This window comes from Eucyclogobius newberryi, unplaced genomic scaffold, assembly GCF_026437365.1.
Source record: "Eucyclogobius newberryi isolate DKJ021-1_F unplaced genomic scaffold, fEucNew1.0.hap1 SCAF_4, whole genome shotgun sequence".
Classification (NCBI taxonomy): Eukaryota; Metazoa; Chordata; class Actinopteri; order Gobiiformes; family Gobiidae; genus Eucyclogobius; species Eucyclogobius newberryi.
Window position 1 is genome coordinate 8,118,563 of NW_027316056.1, and position 21,033 is coordinate 8,139,595.

At 42.9% G+C, this 21,033-nt stretch overlaps 2 protein-coding genes across 2 annotated transcripts; both read right to left on the reverse strand.

The window, feature by feature from the left end:
• Nucleotides 1–11,489: 11,489 nt before the first annotated feature.
• Nucleotides 11,490–16,703, reverse strand: commd1 (copper metabolism (Murr1) domain containing 1). Its single transcript, XM_072462871.1, has 3 exons — nt 16,508–16,703; nt 14,856–15,143; nt 11,490–11,666 (listed from the first exon to the last, which is right to left on the reverse strand). The coding sequence occupies exons 1-3, from the start codon at nt 16,679–16,681 to the stop codon at nt 11,538–11,540; spliced, it is 591 nt and encodes a 196-aa protein (XP_072318972.1). The 5' UTR covers nt 16,682–16,703; the 3' UTR covers nt 11,490–11,537.
• A 1,808-nt stretch (nt 16,704–18,511) lies between these two features.
• On the reverse strand, nt 18,512–20,686 carry LOC140378103 (uncharacterized). The gene is made up of 4 exons (XM_072463774.1): nt 20,622–20,686; nt 20,107–20,216; nt 19,812–19,838; nt 18,512–19,737 (listed from the first exon to the last, which is right to left on the reverse strand). Exons 2-4 carry the CDS (start codon nt 20,214–20,216, stop codon nt 18,978–18,980), a joined length of 897 nt encoding a protein of 298 aa, XP_072319875.1. The 5' UTR covers nt 20,622–20,686; the 3' UTR covers nt 18,512–18,977.
• Between the last annotated feature and the right edge of the window lie 347 nt (nt 20,687–21,033).

Genomic DNA, 21,033 nt, shown 5'->3' on the forward strand with positions numbered 1-21,033 from the left:
GTCAGGACTAATGTGATCATACTTCCTGGTTCTAGTCAGGACTAATGTGATGGTACTGCCTGGTTCTAGTCAGGACTAATGTGATGGTACTTCCTGGTTCTAGTCAGGACTAATGTGATGGTACTGCCTGGTTCTAGTCAGGACTAATGTGATGGTACTGCCTGGTTCTAGTCAGGACTAATGTGATGGTACTTCCTGGTTCTGGTCAGGACCCGAGCAGCAGCGTTCTGGATGAACTGCAGCTGTTTTACAGCTCGTTTGGAGAGACCAGTGAGCAGCCGTTACAGTAGTCGAATCTACTGGAGACAAACGCATGGATAAGTCTCTCTAAATCTGATTTAGACAATATATTTTTGATTTTGCCAATGTTTTTTAGATGGTAAAAAGCTGCTGATGTTATTGATTTGATGTGACTGTTAAAGTTCAAGTCTGAGTCCAACAACTTTTACTACTACTACAAACAGCAACTACTACAACACCTACTATTACTACAAATATCACAACATTAACTACTACATCTACTACTTCTACTACTACTACAACAACAACTACAGATATTTTCAAGTTCACAGACTTGAAAAAGAAGCCGTTTCTCATGTTTAAATGCAACACATTTTACAGCCGAGGAGATTAGATTTACCACTTGGACTCACTTACGACCCAGAATCTAATCTATTTTGAAAACTGCAGTAAAGGAAACCCTTTCCTTGTCCCGCTGTTACAACCAATGGCAGGTGCACGCGGGTCAGAGTGAAACTGGAAAACCACATATTTACACTCATTTTAGCGCGACGTTAAATAAAGAAAGGCTTTGGGCGTGGCATAATCCTTTGTGTTGATGGGTTCTATGATGAAGTGTATTCCTCACAAAGCTCTCCAGAGACATTTCATGACATTAGAAGGTGGAGAATGACTCATACGTCCAGATTTTGCAGGGCTCAACTTTACTCGATCTAAACTCTTTCAAATCACACTCAAACCAGGTGAGGGTTACAACGTTTCATCCGATTCGTTTTTAAGATGTTTGGTTATTTACGGCTGAAACATAAACTCCAAAAGCTTAACATTTCAAGGCTCATTGTCATTCGTCACCACCGTTTCTTTTGGTCCATCTTTGAAACACAATCGCAAAGACCTTTTTGTGACAAAGACATTACGCAATCAAACAAATAAAAATAAGAAATAAAAAAATAAAAAACACTTTGATTCTCTCTGATTTTCACACTTAATTCGTAAATATTTTCACTCTAAACGTCTCCAGTCGCCACATTTCCACCGTTATTTTGTCGATGACGTGCTGGAAACTTGTCAGTGTTCAATAGAAATTAACTTTTGCCCGGTCGACTAATAAAACAATCCTCAGTTGCCGCTCTGATCTGAGAACCATTTATTTCCATTCACCTGGATCTTCACTCGCTCATCGTCGCCGATTGTCTCGCTCGGTGCAGGTTCATCGGTCAGCCCGAGCTGCAGACGATTGTTGGGATGTGGTTTGGTTCTGGTCCTGTCGCTCTGAAGAACAGATCACAAAAAGCAGCGCAAACAACCGCCGCTCCCAACAGCGCTCGCCCTCCCACTGCAATAAAGCCACATGAGTGTTTATGCAGCAGTAAATGCATATCTACATCTGCACCGCTGTAAACGCCAGAGCATTATCACAACACGTCCTTTTCACTTTGAACTGGACCGTGTGAGGCACAGTTCCCCAAATACATGTGTGTGAGAGTGTGTTTGAGAGTGTGTGTGTGTGTGTGTGTGTGTGAGAGTGAGAGTGTGAGTGAGTGAGTGAGTGAGAGTGTGAGTGAGTGTGTGTGTGATTGAGACTGTGTGTGTGTGTGTGTGTGTGAGTGAGTGTGTGTGATTGAGAGTGTGTGTGTTTGAGAGTGTGTGTGTGTGAGTGTGAGTGAGTGTGTGTGAGTGAGTGTGTGTGTGTGTGTGTGTGTTTGAGAGTATGAGTGTGAGTGTGAGTGTGAGTGTGAGTGTGAGTGTGTGTGTGTGTGTGTGTGTGTGTGTGTGTGTGTGTGTGTGTGTGTGTGTGTGTGTGTGTGATTGAGACTGTGTGTGTTTGAGAGTGTGTGTGTGTGTGTGATTGAGAGTGTGTGTGTTTGTGAGTGTGTGTGTGTGTGTGTGTGTGTGTGTGTGTTGCATTATAACTTTAATCTCTGCCCTTAAAACGACACTGAAACAAGACAAAAGTTCAAACGGATTGTATTAAAGTACATAGTTTTAAATGGACAAATAATGAATAATTTCTTCTTGAAGTGGTTTATAATGCACTGAGAAGCGTGAGAATGACGTGAGTGAATACTTTACTTTGATGCAATGACTGTGATAAAGTAAATGATTTAGTTTGACCAGTTCAAGATATTTGTGTGTAAATTATTTCTGTTTAAACTGTGGTTAAAGCTATTGAATATTATTAAAATCTATTAAAAGTACATTCATTTATTTTTTTAATGGCTCAGTTCTTAAACTTTGTAAACCTTGAATGTTTAGGTCAATAATATAATACTTCTTGAACCAATTCATAATGCATTAGTTATAAATTCAACTTTTTCAGTTTGACCCATGTTTACATATCATGAACAATTAAGAGTATAATATCTTTATAAGTAAGTTAAACCAATGTTTTACTTTTTACCAACAATCTTACTTTGGACAGATTGTACTGAAGATTTTGTTCTGATCTAATTCAAAGCCTGAGGTTTTTATGAGACCAACATTTCTCAAACACTAAATAAGATTTCCAAATGTCCTTCTGTAAACATTTTATATCTAATACATCAACAAAATGAAGCAGGAAATGTAAATCGGGCTCTAATCATTTTTTTAGATTTATTCTCCTAATAAAACATCACGTGATTAAACATGTGAATCTACAGAACAAACAGAGGAAGTTTCAAACCGATGTTGTTGTTGGTGTTTGATGGCGGTTGTTGTTGTTGTTGTTGTTGTTGTTGTTGTTGTTGTTTTATGGCGGTTGGCATCCAATTGTTGCATTACCGCCAGACTTTATTTCTCAGACTTTTCGTAGTCCTCAGACTGTCGTAGTCCGTAAAAGAACTCCTTCCATTGCTTTGGTGTTACAAAGCCCATGAGGTCATGATATGTCTTTGTGACTAGAATAGTTGTTGTTGTTTCAGAGACCAACCGGCTTTATTCCAGGGAGACTCTTCTTCATCTTCCTCTCCTTCTTTGACGTTCGGTGCTTCCACCGTACAGCTTTATTCTTTAGGCTTCATTCTATAGGCTTTAATATTTCCACTGATGTCGCTGCTTGGTAGCCGTGCGTCTACGAGACTGGGCGAGGACAGGAGACCACCCCCACCCCCATCTCGTCACTCTGATCACTCTGACTCCCCAAAAGCAGACCCCCATCACTCCGACTCCCATTTAGCGCCTTTAGCCTGTTTTCTATATCTGCCCAATCAAGCTCCTTTGTTCCAAGGAATCTCCCTGCAGCTTTAGCAATGATCCTGATCCTTTCAGTTCTGCTTTGAGTCTGAGCAGCACAGTTTACAACATCCACCATAAAGAGTACAAAATCCTCTCTATCCACAACCAGGGTATTCTCATTAATTCTGGAACCTGCACACTTGGGACCTCCACTCTTGAAACCTTCACACTTCTTGGGAGCCACGCTGGCCTTTCTCATTTCGCCCTGGCTGGGAGCAGCGCTGGCTCCTCTCTCTGTATTTACTCTAAACTCATTACTTGAAATTTTCTTGACTGCATCTGCATAGGATATACCTTGAGAGACCTTTATTTTATGCACCTCAGCAGCTCTTTTGCTAAACTTGCATCCCCCGTAGGCAGAGCTATGTTCTTCCCCACAGTTACAGCACTTCAGTTTTGCTCCCACGTCACACTTCCCATACTCGTGATCTCCTGCACATTTACCACATCTTTGCCTCCCTCTACAGACCGCTGCAATATGCCCAAAGCGCTGGCACTTAAAGCAACGCAGGGGCGGTGGAACATATGGCCTAACGTCATGGCACATGAACCCAATGAACACCTTACTAGGCAGGCACCTCCCTTCAAGTGTTACCATTACCGACAAGCTGTCACATCTTACCCCAGACCGGGTCACCTTCAACCGCCTAGCGTCCACCACCGTAGCTCCAGTCAAATTCTCCTTAACTTCATCCACAGACGTCGCCGTAGGGACACCTACGATAACTCCTCTGACCGTGTTTCTTTCAGCATCAGACACAAGAATGTCCTTTCCACCCAGACGTTTAGTTCCAATCGCCTTCCGTTGCTGAGCCGCGTCCTTGCACACGACCAGCAGCGAGCCATCTCTAAGGACACTCGCACTCTTGATCACTCCCACAGCTACAGTTAGGCTCTTTGACAATGTCACTGAATTCCACTCCTTAAAGGATGCACTATCCTGTGCAAGCTTTATGATCACCTTACAGTCTCTGCTCTCACCCCGGATATCAATAGCTTCAGCCTCATCCTGCTGCTCATTCCCAGAACCCTCGGACGAGCTAAGGGACTTTTTACGTTTCCGGGCACGTGCAGCCAGAAAAGGCTGCTCCTCCACGCCGTCCAGAACGTCTTCGACCACCGATCCACTCTCCTCCGCCATCTCCCGTCTCTCCAGACCGGAGACTTTATTCCTTAGGCTGTTGTTGTTGCTGTTGTTATTGTGAAGTTGTTGTTGTTTTATGGCGATTGGCATCCAACCGCCATCAAACACCAACAACCGCCATCAAACACCAACAACAACAACGGTTTGAAACTTCCTCTGTTTGTTCTGTAGATTCACATGTTTAATCACGTGATGTTTTATTAGGAGAATAAATCTAAAAAAATGATTAGAGCCCGATTTACATTTCCTGCTTCATTTTGTTGATGTATTAGATATAAAATGTTTACAGAAGGACATTTGGAAATCTTATTTAGTGTTTGAGAAATGTTGGTCTCATAAAAACCTCAGGCTTTGAATTAGATCAGAACAAAATCTTCAGTACAATCTGTCCAAAGTAAGATTGTTGGTAAAAAGTAAAACATTGGTTTAACTTACTTATAAAGATATTATACTCTTAATTGTTCATGATATGTAAACATGGGTCAAACTGAAAAAGTTGAATTTATAACTAATGCATTATGAATTGGTTCAAGAAGTATTATGTTTTATGGCGGTTGGCATCCGAGTGTTGCATTACCGCCAGGTTGCTGCTGTTGCTGTTGCTGTTGCTGTTGCTGTTGCTGCTGCTGCTGCTGCTGCTGCTGCTGCTGCTGCTGCTGCTGCTGCTGCTGCTGCTGCTGCTGTATGGCGGTTGGCATCCAATTGTTGCGTTACCGCCAGACTTTATTCCTCAGACTTTTCGTAGTTGTAAAGTTCTTCTTCCATTGTTGTTGTTGTTGTTGTTTTATGGCAGTTGGTATCCAAGAGTTATATTACCGCCAGACTTTATTCCTTAGGCTTTAACCTAGCTGTTGTTGTTGTTGTTGTTGTTGTTGTTTTATGGCGGTTGGCATCCGAGTGTTGCATTACCGCCAGACTTTATTCCTCAGACTTGTTGTTGTTGTTGTTGTTGTTTTATGGCGGTTGACATCCGAGTGTTGCATTACCGCCAGACTTTATTCCTTAGACTTTGTCGTAGTCCTAAAAGTTCTTCTTCCAGTGCCTTGACTTCCAGTGCTTTGTTGTTGTTGTTGTTGTTGTTGTTGTTTTATGGCGGTTGGCATCCGAGTGTTGCATTACCGCCAGACTTTATTCCTCAGACTTTTCGTACGCCAGACCATTACTTTGCTGTTTCAAAGCCCATGAGTTCATGAGATTTACGTTTCATAGTGTTCAAAGACCATGAGATCAAAGTGGAAAGGAATGGCCATAAAAAAAAAAACAAGTCTGAAGAATAAAGTCTGAAGAATAAAGTCTGGCGGCAATGAGTACCCAGAGTTTTGTTTATAAGAGTTTTTCTAAGAGTTTTTTAAAGCTTCCTATAAGTTATCTGTTTCTACTGCGTTGCAACACCTAAATTTCCCCATTGTGTGGACAAATAAAGGCTTATCTGGTGTTTTATGGCGGTTGGCATCCGAGTGTTGCATTACCGCCAGACTTTATTCCTCAGACTTTGTCGTATTCATGCGTTCGCACATCCGGGAACTTGTGCAGTGGCAACCGAGTCCGCCATTTTGAAAGGGGCACAACAGCACTTCTACTACATACGAAATCCAGGAAATATGAGGCCAAAATGCCAAAAACCTGCTTAATCTGTCAGGACATCGCTCTGTTGACTGACCAAGAAATGAGAGCTTTGTCGTGTGCCTTAGTTTGCCGTTATCGTCTAAAGAATCAAAGTATTCGTAACTCATGATGCCGTAGAAAAGGATGCAGTCGTGTTGGTTTTTATATATTGCGTGCCCCTTTTAAAATGGCCGCTATGGGGACGTCCCAGCTATGACGTCACCGCCAACGCATGTATTCCTTAAACGTTCTTCTTCCATTGCTTTGGTGTCACAAAGCCCATGAGGTCATGAGATGTCTTTGTTGTTGTATCCTTCTTCTTCCATCACTTTGGAGTTTCTCGGCCCATGAGTTCAAAGCGCGTTAGAACATCCTCTTGCTCCTCATCCTCGGCTCGGTCTCCAACACACCCCAACTCTATAAACGTTTACCATGTGCTACATAAGTACGCAACCACAGCCTCACACAAACCCTGTGACTGGATCGCCAGAACGTTCCGCAGATTGAACTCCCGCCCATTATTCTGAAACCGTTGTTGTTGTTGTTGTTTTATGGCGGTTGGCATCCGAGTGTTGCATTACCGCCAGACTTTATTCCTCAGACGTTTCGTAGTCCTCAGACTCTGTCGTAGTCCGTAAAATTGTTGTTGTTGTTGTTGTTGTTTTATGGCGGTTGGCATCCGAGTGTTGCATTACCGCCAGACTTTAATCCTCAGACGTTTCGTAGTCCTCAGACTCTGTCGTAGTCCGTAAAAGTACTCCTCCCATTGCTTTGGCGTACAAAGCCCATGAGGTCATGATGTGTTTTTGTGACTAGAATAGTTGTTGTGTTGTTGTTGTTGTTGTTGTTGTTGTTTTATGGCGGTTGGCATCCAAGTGTTGCATTACCGCCAGACTTTATTCCTCAGACTTTGTCGTAGTCCTCAGACTCTGTCGTAGTCCGTAAAAGTACTCCTTCCATTGCTTTGGTGTTACAAAGCCCATGAGGTTATGTTGTTGTTGTTGTTGTTTTATGGCGGTTGGCATCCAATTGTTGCATTACCGCCAGACTTTATTCCTCAGACTTTGTCGTAGTCCTCAGACTCTGTCGTAGTCCGTAAAAGTACTCCTTCCATTGCTTTGGTGTTACAAAGCCCATGAGGTCATGATATGTCTTTGTGACCGGCTTTATTCCAGGGAGACTCTTCTTCATCTTCCTCTCCTTCTTTGACGTTCGGTGCTTCCACCGTACAGCTTTATTCTTCAGGCTTCATTCTATAGGCTTTAATATGTCCACTGATGTCGCCGCTTGGTAGCCGTGCATCTACGAGACTGGACGAGGACAGGAGACCACCCCCACCCCCATCTCGTCACTCTGATCACTCTGACTCCCCACAAGCAGACCCCCATCACTCCGACTCCCATTTAGCGCCTTTAGCCTGTTTTCTATATCTGCCCAATCAAGCTCCTTTGTTCCAAGGAATCTCCCTGCAGCTTTAGCAATGATCCTGATCCTTTCAGTTCTGCTTTGAGTCTGAGCAGCACAGTTTACAACATCCACCATAAAGAGTACAAAATCCTCTCTATCCACAACCAGGGTATTCTCATTAATTCTGGAACCTGCACACTTGGGACCTCCACTCTTGAAACCTTCACACTTCTTGGGAGCCACGCTGGCCTCTCTCATTTCGCCCTGGCTGGGAGCAGCGCTGGCTCCTCTCTCTGTATTTACTCTAAACTCGTTACTTGAAACTTTCTTGACTGCATCTGCATAGGATATACCTTGAGAGACCTTTATTTTCTGCACCTCAGCAGCTCTTTTGCTAAACCTGCATCCCCCGTAGGCAGAGCTATGTTCTTCCCCACAGTTACAGCACTTCAGTTTTGCACCCACGTCACACTTTCCATACTCATGATCTCCTGCACATTTACCACACCTTTGCCTCCCTCTACAGACCGCTGCAATATGCCCAAAGCGCTGGCACTTAAAGCAACGCAGGGGCGGCGGAACATATGGCCTGACGCTATAGCACATGTACCCAATGAACACCTTACTAGGCAGGCACCTCCCTTCAAGTGTTACCATTACCGACAAGCTGTCACATCTTACCCCAAACCGGGTCACCTTCAAACGCCTAGCGTCCACCACCGTAACTCCCGTCAAATTCTCCTTAACTTCATCCACAGACGTCGCCGTAGGTACACCTACGATAACTCCTCTGACCGTGTTTCTTTCAGCATTAGACACAAGAATGTCCTTTCCACCCAGACGTTTAGTTCCAATCGCCTTCCGTTGCTGAGCCGCGTCCTTGCACACGACCAGCAGCGAGCCATCTCTAAGGACACTCGCACTCTTGATCACTCCCACAGCTACAGTTAGGCTCTTTGACAATGCCACTGAATTCCACTCCTTAAAGGATGCACTATCCTGTGCAAGCTTTATGATCACCTTACAGTCTCTGCTCTCACCCCGGACATCAATAGCTTCAGCCTCATCCTGCTGCTCATTCCCAGAACCCTCGGACGAGCTAAGGGACTTTTTACGTTTCCGGGCACGTGCAGGCAGAAAAGGCTGCTCCTCCACGCCGTCTAGAACGTCTTCCATCCCCTTAGAACCGCCGTTGTGTCAGAGACCAACCGGCTTTATTCCAGGGAGACTCTTCTTCACCTTCCTCGCCCTCTTTGACGTTCGGTTAGAAGTCCTTCTTCCATCACTTTGGCGTTTCTAGGCCCATGAAGTCAAAGCGCGTTAGAACATCCTCTTGCTCCTCATCCTCGGCTCAGTCTCCAACACCCCCCACCTCTATAAACGTTTACCCAGCCCTGTGCTACATAAGTAAGCAACCACAGCCTGACACAAACCCTGTGACTGGATCGCCAGAACGTTCCGCAGATTGAACTCCCGCCCATTATTCCGAAACCACAAGGCCAACCCGGCCCTTTCCCTATCATAAGCCTCACAGCAAATCAGCACATGCTCGACAGTCTAGATTCACCTGCAGTGTCTTAAATACACAGTGCGCCCTCTGCTGGCGACAGGAGGTATTGTCAGCACAGAATACGTTACTTATTCACATACTTAAATATATAAACCACAGATATAAACTAAGCATGAGACTCAAATCAATGTGACAATATAACAATGGCGCATTGATATTTATCTGTGCAATGAAGGGAAAATTATATTCATAGTATTATTTATAGAGTAATTTTAAGTAGGAAGTTATTTTCACTATATGATCGATACAAATGAAGGTTTAGGTGTTTCTTTGTTGCTTTTTTTAATTCGGCACATATTTTTAACGATATTGTACATTGTTATGTGCTTTTTCGGAATAAATACAATTCAGAGTTGTGTCAACCACAAAGAACTAGAGCCCGGATTGTTGATAACTCGATCAGTTTAAAGGCGCAATGGACGATTTTTCGGCGATTTGAGAACGCAGGCGGAAGTGCGCATGCCACTCCCCCGTGTGGACTGACACAACACACACGTGTTTGTTTATTAGCGTGATGGATTGCATCGCATCTCTCGTCTCCCGTAGATTTCCGTCTTCTTATGAGTCAGAAGAACCGTCTTGCTCCGTCTTCATTTTGTCCCGTACACTGAGGGAACTATATTATGATAGATCAATGAAATTTCCCCATGTGGGACAATAAAGGATTATCTTATCTTATCTTAGACACGCGGAAATGTGGGACGATCCACACGCGGCTGCAGGTGAGCGATAGGTGCGTTTTATGATTGATACGTGGCAGGACAAATCGGCCGTCCACGCCAAATTATGCCCAAAAAATTGTCCATTCAACCTTTAAGCCTCTTTGGACGAAACAAGCTCCAATAAGCAAAGGATTATGAGACGAGGGAAATCACAGTTATTGCAATCATATTTAAGGCCAGACACTGCAGGGGAATCTTAAACGTCGAGAAATTGATATATATATAAATTGATAAATATATAAAATGAAATACAAAAATTGCACTTGCATTAAAATTCTTGCTAAATTTTGCTGATATTTTAGATAAATAACAATAAAAACAGGATGTATTTTGGATGTATTTGAGTAAACGAAAAAGTAAATTGACATAAACATTCACAATAAACAGCGGTACAAAAAACATCAGGGTTTATTTCACATTAAAACGCTAGAAAATGCTGTCTGGCTCCATCTGCTGGCGGCAGAGGGAATTACACAGGTGAGACAAACAAACGCTAGCTTTCACCTGACATGCTAACGTAAGCTAACCCGCGCGGTTGTGATGAGTCTGGAGATGATTTATGGACTAAAAACAGCACCGGAGATTTCAGAGCCAGAATATGATGCGACACATCGGGGAGATTCAGAACGGAGTGTTTTTGGCGCTCGGAGGGGAGAGGACTTTAAAACACTACATGAAATTCCAAGTGTTTTTGATGTCAGAAAACGGTTAAAGGCTCTGAAAAGTCCAATTCTACATTCAAACGTGCCCTTTAATGTTACATTTAGAGCCTGGTTTTGAGGTTCTGCTAAAGTATGTGACGTGTGATGGATTTACTTTCAAAAATATAGTTAAAATGTGAGAAAACTGGGCAGCGGGAAAACTTTTTTTTTTCAAAACGTTCCGAGCCGCGGGAACAAAGGCACGTTTAAGGTCTTTTATTTGCAGTTTTAATAGTAAACAATTGTCACATAAAGATTAAATAGAGATTTCAAGTATCAGTGGTGGAAAGTATCAAAGTACTAAAGGAAAAGTACTTCAGTTACATTCTGAGATCTCTGTACTTTACTCAAGTCGTTTTTACGATATTTTTACTTTACTACATCTTTGAAACTTTAACTTCAGTATTTTTATGCACACATATCTGTACTTATTGACTGAACTGAACATTATAAAGTACTTTTTATGTTTGAGAGGATATATTTACGTTCACGGGGACATTCTGACTGAAGGGTTTTGAGTTCAAGTCCCAGCTTTGAGAAAATGAACCATAAAAAAGCAGAAATATCACTTTATACTTTTCTGTTCAATGTATGTTCAAACTGCTCTTTTTATTGTGTCATTTTAATTGTTTTAATGACAGGCCAAAAATGTGATACTCTAAACTCTGCAAATCAAAACAACAGAAAAAAATATTCATTTAAATCGATCGCCCGGCAACAAACACTGATTAAATGTCATTGTCAAGTCATTATTTACACATATAATAATAATAATAATAATAATAATAATAATAATAATAATAATAACAATAATAAATGAAATAAATTCACTTTAACAGTATAAAGAGTCTATTTTTCACAAATCTAAATGTAATGTGTCCCAGGATGAGGCTGGAATGATAAAGGCAGGTTTCAGTGGTTGTGAGTTGGTTTCAGGCCTGGTCAGGTTTCTGTGGCGAGCGGTGGATGATCCGCTCGATGTTCTGCTGAATGTCGCCCATTTTCTTCAGCAAATGGTTCACTTTGGACTCGTCCATCTCCAAACACACAAACTCTGCACTCTGAGAGGAGAAAACACGACGTGGGGTAGTTTAGAGTTTCACCAACACGACCTCATTTATGAACACGCCCTCATTCACCAACACAGCTCTCATTCACCGACACGGCTCTCATTCACCGACACGGCTCTCATTCACCGACACGGCTCTCATTCACCGACACGGCTCTCATTCACCGACACGGCTCTCATTCACCGACACGGCTCTCATTCACCGACACGGCTCTCATTCACCGACACGGCTCTCATTCACCGACACGGCTCTCATTCACCGACACGGCTCTCATTCACCGACACGCTCTCATTCACCAACACGCTCTCATTCACCAACACGCTCTCATTCACCAATACGGCTCTCATTCACCAACACGGCTCTCATTCACCAACACGCTCTCATTCACCAACACGCTCTCATTCACCAACACAGCTCTCATTCACCAACACAGCTCTCATTCACCAACACGCTCTCATTCACCAACACGCTCTCATTCACCAACACGGCTCTCATTCACCAACACGCTCTCATTCACCAACACAGCTCTCATTCACCAACACAGCTCTCATTCACCAACACAGCTCTCATTCACCAACACGCTCTCATTCACCAACACGGCTCTCATTCACCAACACGCTCTCATTCACCAACACGCTCTCATTCACCAACACGCTCTCATTCACCAACACGCTCTCATTCACCAACACGCCCTCATTCACCAACACGCCCTCATTCACCAACACGCTCTCATTCACCAACACGCTCTCATTCACCAACACGCTCTCATTCACCAACACGCCCTCATTCACCAACACGCCCTCATTCAACAACACGCCCTCATTCACCAACACGGCTCTCATTCACCAACACGGCTCTCATTCACCAACACGCCCTCATTCACCAACACGGCCTCATTCAACAACACGCCCTCATTCACCAACACGGCTCTCATTCACCAACACGCTCTCATTCAGCAACACGGCCTCATTCAGCAACACGGCCTCATTCACCAACACGGCTCTCATTCACCAACACGCTCTCATTCACCAACACGCTCTCATTCACCAACACGCTCTCATTCACCAACACGCCTCTCATTCACCAACACGCCTCTCATTCACCAACACGGCTCTCATTCACCAACACGGCTCTCATTCACCAACACGGCCTCATTCACCAACACGCTCTCATTCAGCAACACGGCCTCATTCACCAACACGGCCTCATTCACCAACACGCCCTCGTTCACCGACACGCCTCTCATTCACCGACACGCTCTCATTCACCAACACGCTCTCATTCACCAACACGCTCTCATTCACCAACACGCTCTCATTCACCAACACGCTCTCATTCACCAACACGCCTCTCATTCACCAACACGCTCTCATTCACCAACACGCTCTCATTCACCAACACGCCTCTCATTCACCAACACGCCTCTCATTCACCAACACGCTCTCATTCACTAACACGCCCTCATTCACTAACACGCCCTCATTCACCAACACGCTCTCATTCACCAACACGCTCTCATTCACCAAAACGCCCTCATTCACCAACACGGCCTCATTCACCAACACGGCCTCATTCACCAACACGCTCTCATTCAGCAACACGGCCTCATTCACCAACACGCCCTCATTCACCAACACGCCCTCATTCACCAACACGCCCTCATTCACCAACACGCCTCTCATTCACCAACACGCCTCTCATTCACCAACACGCCTCTCATTCACCAACACGCCTCTCATTCACCAACACGCTCTCATTCACCAACACGCTCTCATTCACCAACACGCCTCTCATTCACCAACACGCTCTCATTCACTAACACGCCCTCATTCACCAACATGCTCTCATTCACCAACACGCCTCTCATTCACCAACACGCTCTCATTCACCAACACGCCTCTCATTCACCAACACGCTCTCATTCACTAACACGCCCTCATTCACCAACATGCTCTCATTCACCAACACGCCCTCATTCACCAACACGCCCACATTTATGAACAAGCTCTCATTCATAAACACGCCCTCATTCACCAACACGTCCTCATTCACCAACACGCCCTCATTCACCAACACGCCCTCATTCACCAACACGCCCTCATAAACACGCCCTCATTCATGAACACGCCCTCATTTACGAACACGCCCTCATTTACGAACACGCCCTCATTTACGAACACGCTCTCATTCACGAACACGCCCTCATTCACGAACACGCCCTCATTTACGAACACGCCCTCATTTACGAACACGCCCTCATTTATGTACACGCTCTCATTCACGAACACGCCCTCATTTATGAACACGCCCTCATTCACGAACACGCTCTCATTCACGAACACGTCCTCATTTATGAACACGCTCTCATTCACGAACACGCCCTCATTTATGAACACGCCCTCATTTATGAACACGCCCTCATTTATGAACACGCCCTCATTCACGAACACGCTCTCATTCACAAACACAGTGGCACAGACCCAACATTAAAGGTGCAATGGACGATTTTTCGGCGATTTGAGAACTCAGGTGGAAGTGCACATGCGACTGATACAACACACACGTGCGTTTGTTTATTAGCGCAACGGATCGCATCGCATCTCTCGTCTTCTTCTGAGTCAGCTCGAACAGTCTTTCTCCGTCTTCATTTTGTCCCGTACACTGATGGAACTATATTATGATAGATCAATGCGCTTAGACTCGCGGAAACGTGGGACGAGCCGCACGTGGCTGCAGGTGAGCGATAGGTGTGTTTTATGATTCATACGTGGCAGGACTAATCGGCCGTCCACGCCACGAGGAAATAAGACTCAGATTTGGGCCAAAAAAATTGTCCATTCAACCTTTAATGTTCTTAAGCCGTATTAAAGCAGTGGTGACTTAAACTTAAATAATAAAACGACTCACTGTTGTTTTTCAGATTTGTAGATGCTTCAATATGTGACACTTCTGGTACAGTAACTACAGTAACCGCTTTAATAATGAGTTGTGGGGTAAATAAGTGTCACTTCTTCCTTTTTAAGCTGTGTGTACATGTTTACTTTTAATTGTTGATCTTTGTTGAATGATTGCTATTGAACTATATTTGTGTGACACTATGAACATGAGAAATGCACATCCTTAATGAGCATGGAATACGCTAGACTAAGACTCATGACATCATTCTCTGCGTTCACAAACCTCTCCAGCTCGTCCCAGCTCCAGCTCCACCAGAGCGACGGCTCCGCTCTGGTCTCCTCGTCCATGTGCAGCCTGGACGTCCACTCTCCAGCTCAGGCCCCTCAGCGCCGGCTCCCAGCGGCTCTGGCTCAGCAGTGCCTCTCGCACTTTTGGACGGTGACTTTTCCAGAAGCGAGTGAGCGCCGCCGCCTGCTCGGAGCTCAGGCCCGGCCCACCCTGACGCCTCTTTGTCTGCGCCGTGAGGAAGGCGTCCAACTGGCCCTGGTCCATGTCCGCCGAGGCTATGGCCTGACACAGAACCACACTGTCAGTGATGATACACACTGTATGTGATGAGAAAGTAACACACACTCACACTGTCAGTGATGATACACACTGTATGTGATGAGAAAGTAACACACACTCACACTGTCAGTGATGATACACACTGTATGTGATGAGAAAGTAACACACACTCACACTGTCAGTGATGATACACACTGTATGTGATGACAAGTAACACACACTCACACTGTCAGTGATGATACACACTGTATGTGATGACAAGTAACACACACTCACACTGTCAGTGATGATACACACTGTATGTGATGACAAGTAACACACACTCACACTGTCAGTGATGATACACACTGTATGTGATGACAAGTAACACACACTCACACTGTCAGTGATGATACACACTGTATGTGATGACAAGTAACACACACTCACACTGTCAGTGATGATACACACTGTATGTGATGACAAGTAACACACACTCACACTGTCAGTGATGATACACACTGTATGTGATGACAAGTAACACACACTCACACTGTCAGTGATGATGCACACTGTATGTGATGACAAGTAACACACACTCACACTGTCAGTGATGATGCACACTGTATGTGATGACAAGTAACACACACTCACACTGTCAGTGATGATACACACTGTATGTGATGACAAGTAACACACACTCACACTGTCAGTGATGATACACACTGTATGTGATGACAAGTAACACACACTCACACTGTCAGTGATGATGCACACTGTATGTGGTGAGAAGTAACACACACAGTGATGATACACACTGTATGTACAGAACGACCTCATAATTAGGGAACTCACCTTTAACGAGTCAACAACTTTAGGAGAAAAGTCTCAATAGTTGAGTTTAGGTTTAGTGTAAGTTAAAGTTAAAATACGGCGACTGAAGCTTCTAGAGATTGTTTACAACATGTTGTGTATTTAAACACGACTTAACGAATGACATCGTTTCACTTGTAGTTTAGTTCAAGCTGATGAGTTTTAGTGACAAAATAATGACAAACACTATGAGTGAGGAAAAGAACAACATTGTGAAGGAAGAAACGACAAGAAACAACAGAGAACAAGGATTTAACTTCACTTCAGATGAATTTTCTTGATCATTTGAATTGATTTGATGTAATAATTAAGTCATAATAACGGTTAATTTCAATTAGTAATACATTAAATCGAGGTTTATTGTGGGTAAATCTTGCTTAGATGATGAAATAAATTAAAGTATATAATATCTGACTTTGCAGAAGGATTATTACTTTAATTCTTTGTCTTAATTTGTCCAGGTTTGGTCCAGATTGCTTTAGAGAACAAATATAGAACATAAATAGCAGCTTTACCTTAAGCAGAGCTCTCATTTTCTCGTGTAACGCGCTAAACTCGTCCGCTGACACTTCCGGGTAGAGTTCATTCTTCAGAAGTTCCTCTGTGATCTCGGGGTTGTTGTAATAAACATTTTGAGTGATTCCATTCAGCAAACCGCTCAGAGACTTGGCCGCGTCCACGTCCGCCATCTTTGTCTTTCACTGATCACGTGAGAGGACGTGACGCATCATGTGACCGGTGACGCTGCAGAAAGGCTTTCTGGGAGATGGAGTTCCGAGTTAGACACAGCGTCAAAAGAGCATAGAAAATAATAAAGCCTGTGGCCACAACATCTTTTAAAGAAAACAAAAAAAGAAAAGCTTGTACAAGTAATATTATGCCAAATAAGATAACCTTTATTTGTTACACAATGGGGAAATTCCAGCGTTGCAACACAGATTAGTCACATATAAATATTGATAAATATATATATATATATATATTTTAATTTAGCAAACTTTTTGTTTGATCCACAAGGTCCTGGGCATCGGCGACTCCTGTTTTAGAAGTGCATTTTGTGCACCGGTGGGACCCGGATATGCAGCTGTAAGAAGATAAAAACGCTAGCAGTTTTTATTTTATTTTATCTTTATTTTTCCCCTCCATTCCTTATTAAGAAATTAGAGGTTTTGTCTATAGGAGTTTTTGTTTATAAGAGTTTTTGTTTATAAGAGTTCTTCTATTAAGAGTGTGTTTTAAACTTCCTATAAGTTATCTGTCCTTTTCCTCTGTATCTACCTGCGTTGCAACAATGAAATTTCCCCATGTGTGGACAATAAAGGAATATCTTATCTTATCTTGCCCAAACCGTTTATGGCATTTCCGAGGGTCACAAGCGAGATGCAGCAGGTTTTTCTCCAGTCGAATGTCATCAAATTTAGTTTTGCACGAATATTTGGGAAAAGACAAGAACGTGATAGTGCCAGGCAGTGATACTCTTCATGGATTCAACAATGTTAAATCTGTTTGCAGGGTTTGTGCATCGAGCGTCGCAGGGGGATTTGTACAAGTAAAACAGCTTCAATTGGGTTTAAAAACATATATTGTGTTAAGCTCTTAGCCCACGTGGTTGAGCCTTTGAAAGACGCAGTACTCGGCGTGATCTACCGGATCTACTGGAGACTTGGCTTTAGAAAGACGCCTTGCACACTCCTGGCTCGTATCCCTCCACGTCTTAACGTCGGGGTTTCACAAACGTCCACTCCGCACTTGTATGACGTCGGGCCGTCTGAGAACCCTGGCACCCTTCACTCTGCTGCCCTCGCCCACCCGACAGCCGTCCAGCGCCGCTCTCACATCCCTCACCCGGTCCTCGTCCTTCACCCTTTCAAAGTCATAGCTTTTGGTATTTGTGCTCAAAAAGGGAAATAAAAGCTCACGGTCACACCATCGCAGACAACACTGGACTCACACTGAGACGTCTGCTTTATGAAGTTTGCAGAATAACTTCCTTTCCCTTCCAACCTCTTAAGGCTCACAGCAAAATTATGATCTGACCTCACAAGAAATAGTTTTTAAAATGCTCTTTACCAAACCAAATATATATTGTGAGGGTGGATTTTGGTTCCACTTGACACTACCCTCTTTGTTTACTAGCTGTCATGTAATGGGCCATCTACATCCGATTGTAACCTGTTAATTGTTAATTGTTGGCTTTAAGATGAAGATGCACGGCGCTCTGTGGCTCTGATATTTGAGCTGTTTATGCAGATTTCTTTTGGAGTTGACATGTGTTTAATTAGGACTAGAAACAAGATGGCTGCTGGAGTACAGGTCACATGTCTGGCATGAACCTATAGAAACCAAAAACAAGTAGCTTAAGGAGCCAAACCAAAACTCTGCAAGAACTAGAAGTACAGGATAATATACTATAGTGCAGGCTTAAACTTAAGTATGACGGATTGAAATGTTAAAAATGCAATCGTTGAAATACACAATGGTTCAATGCTGAGTTAATTTTTATTGTAATTGTACATGAAGAAAAGAAAAAGTAGAATAGTAGATCAACATGCTCTCAATGTGATTACAATGATTGTTAAAATTAAAAAAAAAGATTGATTCAGCTAAAAGACAAGCCATCACAACACAAGCATCAATTTGCATACGACGGTAAATCAGCAACAAAAATATCCTTAAAGGCATTACAGAGGTGGATTATAGTTACATTTACTTTCATCACTGCGTAAAACCCAATAACCCACTTCTGAAGCTAAATCATACAGAAAATATGGTGAAAGTTAAAAGTTGTTGTTTTTTTGCACTACTTTTTTATTTAATGGTTTTGAGTTAAACCATAAACTCCACCGTTAATCAACACCAATCGGATCATGTCTTGCTTATCTCGAACGCGGCTAAAATTTCACTCTTTCCTGGTTGGGAACAAAACATTTAGAACTAACTAAGTCCGACTGCTTTTCTTTCATTCTGTTTGGATATTTGCTGCAGTTACTTTCCGTTTGGGGAGGGACTTCTGCTGCGCGTGTCGTCGCTCACACAGGCATCAGACACACCTGTTGTCCCGGCACAGCTCGAGCAGCGATTGGCCCCAACACGGCAGCGATAGATGTTTCCCATACCGTTTATGGCACCCCCGAGGTTGGCGAGTGCAGTGCTGCGACTCGTTTTGAGTTGTTCTGGGGTTAGGTTAGTTCTTGTCGGGACAAAGATGTTTGAAAAAACAAGAACATGGTTGGGCCATTGGTTGATGCCCTGTATGGATTGGATTATTCTCCAATTGTTGGTGAGGCTTGCACATCTAGTGTCGCATGGGGATTTGTATGAGTAAAACAACATCAGGTCGTTTTGGTTGAATTGCCCACTGTTACGCTTATTGAGAAAATTGTTAAAATTAGACAACACGCGGTACTCTGCATGATCCACTGCACCGTTTGGCGACTTGGCAAGTTTTTTGCTTATGCTGCTTTTGCACACACTGTCTAAATCGGCCCACGTCTGAACATTTGGACACAGTTCTCTTACAAAAGTCCAATGCGCTGGTATGATGGCGTTGGGGCACTGGGTTTTGGTATCGGGCCATTTGAGAAGCGTGGCGCCCATCACTCTGTTGCCCACGTACACCTCACAGTTGTCCAGCCCTTGTCTCACAGTTTGGCCGTTGTCCACTGCAGTCACTTGGCTCAAGTCATAGCGTCTGGTTGTTGGGTTGAATGGAATACTCACAGCTAGAGTGAAGGTAGGACTGTCGCTATTAAAAGATGAAACACCTCAAATTAGAATCACTTGAATTTATGCCTGATTTTAAATAAAGCTGAGACTTACCCATGCACCCGATAAGTTGGTCGATAGCTGCAAAAATGATTGCAATTAATGTTGATTACAATAAATGAATGCTCATTTTACATTTTTATAACATTATTCATAATAATAACAACAATAATAATAATCCCATTCATGTGTTGACAATAATACATTAATTTATATTAATAAGAAAATGATCAACTAAAAACAAATTTAATATTAAAACAATATATATATATATATATATATATATATATATATATATATATATATATATATATATATATATATGTATATACATAGTTGTTAGTCTTACACATTGAGGAGTTGGGTCATGATTGTTGCCAGCTCTGTCTCATCCACAGCTTCAGAAGTTTGAGCCCACAGCAGTGTGGTCAGAAGCACAGTCCAAAGCAGCGAGGCCATCTGCACAAGAGACACCAAAGAGAATCCCATGAGCCATTTAAAGTAGGCCTGGATACTCCAATCATAATGAACAATGATAGTCCCCCAGCAGCTGATGGAAGGCTGAAGTCACTGGGGCTGGTCGCTGTAACGTTTTCCTGACAGAAAGGCCATTTACCATGGGCCGAACCGTTATGTGCTCTGCCTTTGTGGAGAATTAAGTTTGCAGGAGTCTGATTGTATACTCTTAGAAACATCGTGTTTGATCATTTATTTATTCAAATTGATATAGTTTGAATGTATTGTAAATACAACATTATCATTATTATTAAATTGCATTCTTGCCTCAAAACATCTTGTAAGAATTGAATGTTAAGCGCTCTACGCCATAAACCTGCAGATCAAAAGAGTAAATAAAGGTGTTACCGTTGATTGGATGAGCAGGTTGTTGCTGCTCAAGTTGGATGAAGATCTCCAGCTGCAGAGATGAGAGGACGCCTCCTTTTAATGGAGTGGGATACAATGTTTTATTCAAATAAAGGAAATGAAAGTTCAAATCAGCAGTTTTCTGAGATACAATTTAGGGAACAGTACCATTGTGAAAGTCTTGCTAAACAATTGCTGACAGGATTTATAAATGCACTAATCCATTATCACTCCATGTTTTCTTGCAGTGAGTTCTCAGAGTTTCTGTGTTCTACTTCAATTCAATTCAATTTATTTTTATAAACCCCAAAATAACAACAGTTCAGCAGTTTCTGAACAAAAGTGTTGATTTTGAAAATCAATCAATAAAACAGTCATTGGTCAATGATAGAAAAGCAGATTTACCAATGAA

Coding starts and splice junctions, on each gene's coding strand:
- LOC140378103 (XM_072463774.1), bottom strand. CDS start 20,216: ATGGCCTCGCTGCTTTGGACTGTGCTTCTGACCACACTGCTGTGGGCT. Junction 19,839..20,106: donor ATGACCCAACTCCTCAATGT/GTAAGACTAACA, acceptor TCATTTTTGCAG/CTATCGACCAACTTATCGGG. Junction 19,738..19,811: donor CCAACTTATCGGGTGCATGG/GTAAGTCTCAGC, acceptor ATCTTTTAATAG/CGACAGTCCTACCTTCACTC.
- commd1 (XM_072462871.1), bottom strand. CDS start 16,681: ATGGCGGACGTGGACGCGGCCAAGTCTCTGAGCGGTTTGCTGAATGGA. Junction 15,144..16,507: donor AAATGAGAGCTCTGCTTAAG/GTAAAGCTGCTA, acceptor GTTCTGTGTCAG/GCCATAGCCTCGGCGGACAT. Junction 11,667..14,855: donor AGCTGGGACGAGCTGGAGAG/GTTTGTGAACGC, acceptor TTCTCCTCTCAG/AGTGCAGAGTTTGTGTGTTT.